General features: G+C 45.2%; 1 protein-coding gene across 1 annotated transcript; it reads right to left on the bottom strand.

Moving 5' to 3' along the window:
- Positions 1-3,082: 3,082 nt before the first annotated feature.
- Positions 3,083-9,878, bottom strand: TAF11 (TATA-box binding protein associated factor 11). Its single transcript, XM_029573621.1, has 6 exons — positions 9,827-9,878; positions 9,406-9,609; positions 8,008-8,240; positions 7,018-7,105; positions 3,981-4,077; positions 3,083-3,801 (listed from the first exon to the last, which is right to left on the bottom strand). Exons 2-6 carry the CDS (start codon positions 9,595-9,597, stop codon positions 3,671-3,673), a joined length of 741 nt encoding a protein of 246 aa, XP_029429481.1. The 5' UTR covers positions 9,598-9,609; positions 9,827-9,878; the 3' UTR covers positions 3,083-3,670.
- Positions 9,879-10,762: the final 884 nt, after the last annotated feature.

Genomic DNA, 10,762 nt, shown 5'->3' with positions numbered 1-10,762 from the left:
GGGGGGAATGAGTGTGTGGGGGCCAGAGATGTGCTTGGAGGGGTTAGGGAGGGGGGAATGAATGTGTGGGGGCCACAGATGCGCTCGAGGGGTTAGGGAGGGGGGAATGAGAGTGTGGGGGCCAGAGATGTGCTCAGAGGGGTTAGGGAGGGGGGGGAATGAGAGTGTGGGGGCCAGGGATGTGCTCGGAGGGGAGAATCAGTGTGTGCGGGGCCAGAGATGTGCTCGGAGGGGTTAGGGAGGGGGGAATGAGAGTGTGGGGGCCAGAGATGTGCTCAGAGGGGTTAGGGAGGGGGGGAATGAGAGTGTGGGGGCCAGGGATGTGCTCGGAGGGGAGAATCAGTGTGTGCGGGGCCAGAGATGTGCTCGGAGGGGTTAGGGAGGGGGGAATGAGTGTGTGGGGGCCAGAGATGTGCTTGGAGGGGTTAGGGAGGGGGGAATGAATGTGTGGGGGCCACAGATGCGCTCGAGGGGTTAGGGAGGGGGGAATGAGAGTGTGGGGGCCAGAGATGTGCTCAGAGGGGTTAGGGAGGGGGGGAATGAGAGTGTGAGGGCCAGGGATGTGCTCGGAGGGGAGAATCAGTGTGTGCGGGGCCAGAGATGTGCTCGGAGGGGTTAGGGAGGGGGGAATGAGTGTGTGGGGGCCAGAGATGTGCTCGGAGGGGTTAGGGAGGGGGGAATGAATGTGTGGGGGCCACAGATGCGCTCGAGGGGTTAGGGAGGGGGGAATGAGTATGTGGGGGCCAGAGATGTGTTCGGAGGGGGGTGGGGAGAGGGAAACGAGTATGCGAGGGCGTTAAATGCTATAAAAAATAAAAAGTTTCAATCTCACGTGTTTTGGGCTTTTTTTTTTTTGGAAAAAAGTGCTTGTTCTTTCATGAAAACCTGGCAACACTGCTTGTCAGCCATCTTAAACGGCTCAGGCAAGAGCTCGATTTAAAGACGAGCGAGAAAATCGTATAAGACTAACGACCTGGACAGTGAAGCTTTCACAAATTCCAAAAGTCATGCGCTTTGAGAAGGCTAATGCTGGGTATAATATGCCCAGGGCTTTTTGATACCATGGGCAGCTTGTAACCTCCCACACCCCACCCAGATGAAGTGCTGCTTGAACAAACGCATGGCACATTTATTGGAAAACTAACGGCCACAGGTTTACTGTAAATTGAGAAAATATTAATGCACCTGAGCCACGGTTGAGCTGGATTCCCTGCTGGGCAAAAACGGCCAGGCTGTGGCTTCGCTTTTCTCCCCACTCCCTGCTGAGCCCTCTAGGAACCAGCAGTAGCCCATGGAGGGAAGGAGGAAGGATTTGTCCTGGGTCCTCTGCCCTGTTTCCATGCTATGGCTTCATAAGTACCATAGGGACTGCAACCAGCAACCCACTTTATTTTATTCATAGTCCGCCTTACAGACACTTAAAAGCGGATTAGATTCAGGACAACTCCTTGGTGAACCAAGTAAAAAAGAAACCTGCAAGATGCGAGGGTACACTACCTTTTATTTACCCTTCGTCCTGAACACAAATATGCTAATAAAGCCTGAAGCACAGGTCCAGCAACAAACCTCTCGTACAAATTACCCAACGTGAGCAAAGCCACACTTGTACCTGCCTATATAGCCAGGGGATAAGGATATGCAGAAAATCTCACAGGGGAAGGCTCCATCTGGCATTGCTGCTCCCTGTGCCAGTTCTCTGTAACAAGACCACTTAGAACAAGAGTCAGCAATACAGTGCTGATGTCCTGGCACATGTCTTACCCGTGCTGTTAAACTGGATGCAGTACAATAATAATTTCCCGCAGTAGTCTGACTCTTGTGGCCCAGCTAGAAATTTTCTTTTAATAACCTTAATGATGGCTAACATAATTGCACCAAAATAGGTTTCTCATCCCACAGTTTCTTGACAATGAGGGGAAAAAGCTCTGGGGAAGATATTTTTGGCAATGCCTCCTAACCAGGCCTGGTAATATATCCCCAAACTTAAATACTTAGCTGCCTCAGTACAGAGACTGTGATCCTTCCTAGAACTCATTTGGCTAGTGAGGACTTATGGATCCCATAAGCATCTGCAGCTTTAGGTATTGGAGCCATACTGGTACAGCTCCCGTGGCTGCCTTTTGCTTAGCATGGTCAACAGCCTCAGTAGTTTGAAAATTGCTCATTAGTTTGGTAACCAAGGGTCCCATAAGAAGGTGGGCTGCTGCATCCCACAAGTATTATGGGCAGAGGGAGTATATCCCATACCACTACAAGAAAGGCCCTCAGGATTGATATTGGCTTCCCACTCTAGCCAACTGAAGGGAGTGTGTCTATTTGCCAAAGTATATGCTCCTACCCCCATAGTCAGTATTTACCCAGTGATCTCAGTTTCAAGCCTCTCCATCTTCCCATCTCATATCATCATAGCAGGGGTCCCAGAAGAGCATGTTTTGCCACACACACAAGCAACAGCTGTTAGGATAGCAGTGTGGCCCAGTTGGGCCCATAGTAAAGTGCCCTACCATGTATGCTGATTGGTTGCTGCTGCAGTAAGGCATATTTTAGGGAACACACCCAGAGAGCATACATGAGAAATGAGGGCCAAGGAGGTGAACCTTGCCTGTGCAGTATGTGGCTCATTTTCAATTTGTAAATGAAGGGGGATGGGGCAAGGGGTCCAAGGTTGACCCTTTAATGCAAGGAGAGGGGAAGGATTCAAGGCACTGAACCCTTTTTAAAATGCTGGGTGGCTTTATTATGTGTTCTGTTTTTTAACTCAGCTAGTTAGCACTGAAAATCAGGACTAGCTGATGAAACCGCTATGCTACATCAAGCTGGTCAAAATTTAGGAACATTTTCAGCAGCAAACCTAGCCTGTTAGATACAGCAGAAAATTAGTGAGTTGTGGTGGCCACACAGCTTTTTGAATATTGACCAAATATTCTGTTTGGAAAGGGCCTTTTTGAGTGTTTTCAGAACATTCCCGTGGAAAGCCACACTGACCCACTCTCCCAAAAGAAAAGAAGGGGTAAAACATTAAGAAAAACACAATTTTTAACAGAAAAATGGCAGCTTCTTACGAAAAATGTTTTCCTTTAAGTGAAGGGCTGGTTTGTAATTTCTTTATTGAAAAGAAAAAAAATTCACTAATACAGAACAGAAAATCTGTACAGCATGTTCCCCACAGCGGCTGGTCTAAAAATTTTCCAACACAAACACACAACTACTTGGGGCAAAGCCAATTAAAATGGTCAGTTCAACTGGAGATACAGAAGCTCAGAAAAAGTCTTACTTTGATCTGCAGATTTTTTTTCAAGTTCTCTCTCCTTTCCCTTATTTATAAAATACATAATATATATACACATACACACTGCACCATCTGCAATTTTAGGTGGTGTACAATCAAATGTAAACCAAACTCAAAAAACCATAAGTGGATGATAAGCCAACATACTGCATGTTCAGGACATTCTGGATCTCTGACTCCCCTAGAAAACATAAATGGCCTCCTGGCGCCATTTCTGACCTTATCCTGTTCACTTTCATTAGTGCTGTGTAGGAGACAAATGAGCTCTGAATTTCTCTGCACGCTGCATCCGTACAGGAATATCTGTTATAAACTGCATTGCGTGTCCCAGCACCACTGTTACATTACACTGAACAAACCGAACTCTTCCTCCAGCACACTTTAATGAAAGGTGATTTTTTTGTGCTTTGAATTTGGAATTTGTCCTCGGGATTTCAGTCTGCGGACAGCTTCCCGCATGTGTTTGGGCTGAAGAGGTGGCGACTCCCCCCACTTCTCACACACATCCAGGGCTACAGAGAAACAGGGACCCGGTAAGTGCAGCCGAGAGAGAGAAGAAAAAAAAAACAACAAAACAGCAAGTGTCAGAACCCAGAGAAAACAATTTCTGTCCTTTCAAACATCAGCAAAAAACCAAAGCCATAAAATGATATAATCCCCCACCGGCATTAAAACAAAACTGGACACCCACCTTCCTCTACTACTTCTCCCACAAAGACCTTGGCAATTCCAGACATGGCAATGACCACATTCTGAGAGATGGAGCAGCCTGTGATGGACTGGATCAGCTTCAAAGATAGAAAAAAAAATAAAAAAAATCAATGGAAATGTTTATTATACAGGAAAATGCGCTACAAGGTGCACAAGGGCCTTTCAGCTGTTAAAAGTGTGAAACTCTTTAGCAAACCTCACCATGCCCAAAAGTGATGTGATTCAGGGCGACTGTAAAGAAATGCAACCTGAGATACACCTGAATGTGCCCGGGGTCTCTCCTACCGATGGCAAAGGCTGGAATCTGTGGTTCTTGGGCCTGTCTCTCAGCATAGAGCTCGCAAAAGATCCTCTCTGCACCTTTGTGGGCAGAGGGGAATTCCAATTCACTATGTGACCTTCAAAATCAGAGACAGGAGCGGGGAGGGGGTGGCGTGAGTGCGCTGGTAATAAAACATCCAGACCACAAGGCACAGACTTATCTCATTGTTATAAATTCATGGGAAAGAAGCCGGGAGGGGATGCACAGAAGTAGCAATTAAAATACATTTCTTTTAGGTTATCACTAGACTAGTTACATCCTCAAGGTTTGGACTTCTGCAAGCTTGCGTCTGTTGGAAACAGTGATGGATTTAGGTTTGTGTCACCATTAGGCACTTTTGGTGCAGTGGGTACTCCCCACCATGGTAAGGTTGGACAACAGGGAACAGAAGATCCAAGGCACAGCCCCACAGTTTACTGCAGCAGCTCAAGAGTAGATTCTGTGAAAAAATTAGAAAATTCCGATGCACATTGGCAAACATTTCCATCCTATCATAAAAATAAAGTAGTTTTCCAAACTTGTGTCTGTATAAGTTTGTTTTTATCATTGGATGAGGAAAAGAAAATCACAAATACAAGGTCAGGAAAGATCTTGAGGATGGGGCAAGGAGGAGGAAAGGGCAGAGGAGGAGGAGGAGAGGATTTGGGATAGCAAGGATGGGAGATGGCGGGGAAGACTCATGAATCTGGGACAGAGGAAGGGAGGGAGGTTCTGGGACTGATTAAAGGAAGGAGAGAGTAGGAGGGGGTTCAGAGATTCTAAGATCAATAGGTGGGAGGGGAGGGAGCTTCCAGTATTTGGGAGAGAGAATCCAAACTGCAGGTGAGGGAGGAGGAACATAAGAACATAAGAACCTGCCATACTGGGTCAGACCAAGGGTCCATCAAGCCCAGCATCCTGTTTCCAACAGTGGCCAATCCAGGCCATAAGAACCTGGCAAGTACCCAAAAACTAAGTCTATTCCATGTAACCATTGCTAATGGCAGTGGCTATTCTCTAAGTGAACTTAATTAATAGCAGGTAATAGACTTCTCCTCCAAGAACTTATCCAATCCTTTTTTAAACACAGCTACACTAACTGCACTAACCACATCCTCTGGCAACAAATTCCAGAGTTTAATTGTGCGTTGAGTGAAAAAGAACTTTCTCCGATTTGTTTTAAATGTGCCACATGCTAACTTCATGGAGTGCCCCCTAGTCTTTCTACTATCCGAAAGAGTAAATAACCGATTCACATCTACCCGTTCTAGACCTCTCATGATTTTAAACACCTCTATCATATCCCCCCTCAGTCGTCTCTTCTCCAAGCTGAAAAGTCCTAACCTCTTTAGTCTTTCCTCATAGGGGAGTTGTTCCATTCCCTTTATCATTTTGGTAGCCCTTCTCTGTACCTTCTCCATCGCAATTATATCTTTTTTTGAGATGCGGCGACCAGAATTGTACACAGTATTCAAGGTGCGGTCTTCACCATGGAGCGATACAGAGACATTATGACATTTTCCATTTTATTCACCATTCCCTTCCTAATAATTCCTAACATTCTGTTTGCTTTTTTGACTGCCGCAGCACACTGAACAGACGATTTCAATGTGTTATCCACTATGACACCTAGATCTCTTTCTTGGGTTGTAGCACCTGATATGGAAGGAAGTGTCCCTATCCCTACCAAGCTCCAGTTCTGTTTCCCCTTGCATCCTCACCCCCTGTCTAACCTCCCACCCAATCTGGTGAACACATTTCCACCCGGCACTAACCCCTTCTCTCTCACCTACAGAGCACTACCCCCACCTGGTTTTCCCTTCACAAACATGTGCCCCCCAGCCCTTCCCCTCACCCCCACAGTGCTCTCTCTCAGTCCCTCAAAAATGATCTGCCTTTACTTTGTCTGCTTCAGGCTCACCCCCTTCCTGAATGATCAGAGGGTGCTGCATTAGAGAACAGAGGGATTTTTCTTTGCTATTTCTGCTCTACTCTTACGCCCACATCCCTCCTGTTCTTTGCAGGCTGCCCTAGAGGGGAAGGGCTGAAGCAGGAAGCTTCCCTCTCGGTTGCATCTGAAGCTCTCTGCTGAGAAAGTTTTAGCTCAGCTAGAAGGCAGCAAATCAGAAGACCTGCTGTTCCCCCCACCCCAGATTTCTGCCACTAGGCACAGCCCTAGTGGGCCTAACTAGCAAATTCAGGCCTGACTGGATAGCATTACAGACTAGGCGATTCTACCAATTTCCAATCAATATCAGATCAATGCAATGATGGCACTGGATATGGATGTAGCTAATATGCTAGCTTGTGACATAGTATTAAAAAACTTAGAATGAATAAATATGTAGATTTGTGATTTCCTCCATTTAGGGACCTTCATTTGAATGTACTTTCCCCTGCAATTTATCGGTGCATTTTATAATTGTTTATTATAATAAACACTGATAAATTCCAGGAGAAAATAAAATAAAAACTGAAGGTGAAGGTCCCTACCTATGCAACACGTAATGCAAAGGGAAACTTCAGATTTCTCTTGTTCCATGCTTTTACAATTTCAATGCTCTGAGATATTTGCTGTAACTGACGACTCTCTGCTTGTGATAGGAGGAAGAGCAGGGGCCTGGCAGACAGAATCACATCTTTAGGGATTTGCAGCAGTTTTCGCAGAGGCAGTGGGAGTTGGGGTGCGTGGGAGCCTGATTAAGGTGACCGTTACCCGTTTGATGGCTGCCTTAGGGAAAGCAGAGCGACGGTACATTTCATAGCGATTCAGCTGCTCTTCAGAAAAGGAAGAAACCAATATCCTGCAAGAAGGGGAAAACAAAACAGATGTTTCTTTCTTTTGGTGCATTTTGTTTTGTTTCTGTGTCAAATTTTATCCATCTCTTCTTGTGGTTTTATGGTTTAATTCTGGATATTGCTTAAGGCATTCTCTGGCTTGGGGAGGTGATTAATAAATATTTAAAATAAATACAATGGAGAAACAAAAATGATAAGATTATAAATAAAGCATATACAACAATGCGGAGGCAGTAAACACTTGAGTTTACTCATGCCTTTCTGCAGGCAAAACCCGCACCCGTGTGTTACGATACAAAAATCGGCAAACATCATAAAACGGAAATACATTAATACAAAATCCATACTACAATCAGATTCCTCCTCACACACTGGGGCAGGAACGGATTTGCAAACTAAACTCCCCCACCCCAAACACACATACTTATCCCATCTTTCCACTAAGAGAGAGAGAAGAAAATTATAAAAGCATAACCAGATACTCCCTTTCACCCCGGAATAATATAATTACCAAAACACACCCTTAAAAACTCCATAGCAACTTAGCAAAATATCTCTACAACCCATCCATCCCCCTCCAAAAAAACAAAAGTAATCTGCTAATTTTCTCATCACCTGCCCAGGAATGATCCATCTCTGCAGGCAGGAGGCAGAGTCACAGCAGCCAACAGCTGGGGCAGGCTTGATCTTCCATGTCACCAGCTCGGGTGGGTGACAATTCCAGGCCTCCACAGGGTCCTGTGTGATAGCAATAGCTTCTCCTCCTCTCCTGCAGTGAGGCCTCACTGCAGGAGAGGAGGAGAAGCTTGAACAGCAAACTTCCTGCCTAGGTTAACTGGGAAGGTGACACCTAGAAAATACACAGAGCATGCCAATCCGACAAGACTAGGAAATAAAATACACTCACTGCATTTTCTGGATTTCATCCTCATCCACCTTCTGCTTTCTCTCTTTCTTTTCTTTTACTTCTATTTTCATCTTCTTGGCTTGGGATGACTGCAATGCAGAATCCTCCTTTTCATTTCTTTCTGTTGCTGCTGTCGTCGCCGCTGTTGTGACTGCTGCTGCTGCCGCCGCCACCACAGTCGTCGTCACCACCGAGGCTGAGGAAGATTCAGGGGCCTCCTGTGTCAGTACCTGCTGGGACAAGAGTCAAGTCCTGTCTTTAACCAATACACAGTTTACAGGAGCCCTACAGCACATTATGCCATGATCACTGCAATTGTTAATTATTAGTTCTTACTGAGAAAATTTCTATTGACACCCTCCTTTGTAGTGTTAATATCATTGTTCAGCTAAAGGGTGATTTTTAAGAAAGAAAGCAGACAGCAGCTAAAACCTCCACAGTCTTCCAGGCATCTTCTGTGAGCCAACATCAGTGTTCTGTTTCCTCTCTCCAAGGAAAACAAATGAGTTTGTTTCACCTCTAGGCCTCAGATTCAAATCCACTTCAAGTCAGTATTGACCAAGGACCGTAACCATTTTTGGAATTTGTGTAAAGTGCTTTGTTGGTCTTAAGTCAGTTTCCAGTCCACTGACCATCTCAACAGAGAATTTGAAAACTTAGAACAGCTTAAAAATGATTTTTTTTTTCATTTGAGCAATGGGTTCCCAACATTTTTTGGGGAGGTAACCCACTTTCAAGCTGAAACAAAATTAGAGACCCCTATCATTAAATAAAATGCTAAAGCTATATGCTTAACAGCAGCCTTAAATTGCTCTGCTCCTGATTTTCCTGACTGAATGGCCACATTGGAGCCCTGTCCTGTGACATACCTGTAAGTCATTCTTATCCCCAATATGGGAACATTTGCCCAATAGGTAATCCCTCCATAACATGGCTAAAAGACAGCATGGGAGATGCTTAGACTATTATCTGGCCTGTACCTGCTATGGGGACAAATGGATGACCTCAGTGACCAGTGCTGACAGACTGGCATCTTTCCCCAAATATTTTGAGGGCATTTTCAGAAGCCATGTACCCAGGTTTGCTTTGAAAATTGCCCACATTGAGGAAGTGAGTTCTGGGGGGAGGGGCGGGATTAAGGCAGGAAATGCAACAACATGCAAGTTTTGCATTCTTAAAACTGTGTGCACTGTTTTCCTTAGAAACAGCACCTGCTGGAAAAGCAGATGCAAATATCCATGGGTACTTTTTCCCTGGATAATTTTCAAAGGGAAAAGCTGCCACTTTCCTTTTGGAAACTGGTGCAAAGCCCATAGCTAAAAGTACCTGCAGACTTTGCATCAAAACATAATTTCCAAATTGCCCCATTTAATTTGGAACAATTGAAAAGAAACCTACTTTTTCTTTTGCTTCCTCCTCTGTGTCCATTTTGGAATCAGCAGCTGTCTGCGATGCACCATCTTCAGTAGAAGCCAACGGTGCAGCCTCTCCGACGGCAGTAGATGCAGAGTCCAAGATGGCAGTAGGAGGTTCTTGGGCTGGTGCTGAATCTCCTCCCTTCTCGCTACTCTGCTCACTTGCTTCTTCCATCCCAAGCTCCCCCTGCCAAAGCAAAATTTCACTCAGAAACAGAACCACGGTAGGTAAACAAATTTTGCATTTATACCATATTTTTTGCTCCATAAGATGCACTTTTTTTCCCCCCAAAAGTGGTGGGAAAAACATCTGTATGTCATATGGAGCGAATATAAAAAAAACCAAAAACACCCCATCCCAACTCTTTAAAGTTAATTAACTACAACCCCCCCCCAAGACTTGCCAAAAGTCCCTGGTGTTCCAGCAGGAGTAACCTCCTGCACACAGGCCATCGGCTGCCAGTATTCAACATGGCGCCGACAGCCTTTGCACTTACTAATCTCACAGGGGCTACCGGTGCCATTGGTCAGCCCCTGTCACGTGGTAGGAGCAATGGACAGCCCACAAGATGGCTGCCATTAAGCATATAGCTTTAGCATTTTATTTAATGATGGGGATCTGTAATTTTGGCACCAGTAGCCCCTGTGAAATAGTAAGGGTGAAGGCTATTGGCACCGTTTTGAATACTGGCAACAGTCGGCCTAAGTGCAGATCTCTCCCGGACCCCCGCTGGACCACCAGGGACTTTTGGCAAATCTTGGGAGGGGAGGGGAGGGGTTGTAGTTAATTAACTTTAAAGGAATGGGATGTGGTGTTTTGTTTTGTTTTCCAAGAGAACAACAAACGTTTTCTGATCCACGGAGCGGACAGAAATGGCCCTCCCCAGACCCGAAAATTAAATGGGGACCAAAAAAAATGTTATGCCCTCCCCTAATTTGCTCCATAAGACACACTGATGCCCAAGAACAGAGCCGATTTAGCACACCTTTATTTATTTTTTTAAATTTTCCTGCTCTGAATCCTAGATGCGTTTCATGGTCAGGTGCCTCTTATGGAGCGAAAAATACAGTAGTTTAAAACCACATCAAAATAACACTTTTCTTTCACAATGCTATTATTAATATTATTATTTTTAATTAACCCTCCCCTAAACAGCCTATTGCGACATGTCTGGATCCAAGTTTACAGAAACAAAGTGTTTGATTTAACTGACGTAGACCCACGTCTCCATCCAACAAAGGGGTTAGGTTCCTCAGCATCTGGTTTCATGTTCCATCCATTTGCTGCTTTCCCCACTGGGTTTGTACAGCTTTCCTTTAATTCAGGGCCAGGCAGAAGG

Source organism: Rhinatrema bivittatum, chromosome 12 (genome assembly GCF_901001135.1).
Source record: "Rhinatrema bivittatum chromosome 12, aRhiBiv1.1, whole genome shotgun sequence".
Lineage (NCBI taxonomy): Eukaryota > Metazoa > Chordata > Amphibia > Gymnophiona > Rhinatrematidae > Rhinatrema > Rhinatrema bivittatum.
This window is presented reverse-complemented; position numbering and strand designations above follow the sequence as displayed.

What these genes read in the sequence shown, in the direction of transcription:
- TAF11 (XM_029573621.1), bottom strand. Translation starts at nt 9,597, where the DNA reads ATGGAAGAAGCAAGTGAGCAGAGTAGCGAGAAGGGAGGAGATTCAGCA. An exon ending in CTAAGGCAGCCATCAAACGG is followed by an intron (nt 4,078 to 7,017) that starts GTAACGGTCACC and finishes CTATCTTTGAAG; the next exon opens with CTGATCCAGTCCATCACAGG. An exon ending in GGGAGAAGTAGTAGAGGAAG is followed by an intron (nt 3,802 to 3,980) that starts GTGGGTGTCCAG and finishes GTTTCTCTGTAG; the next exon opens with CCCTGGATGTGTGTGAGAAG.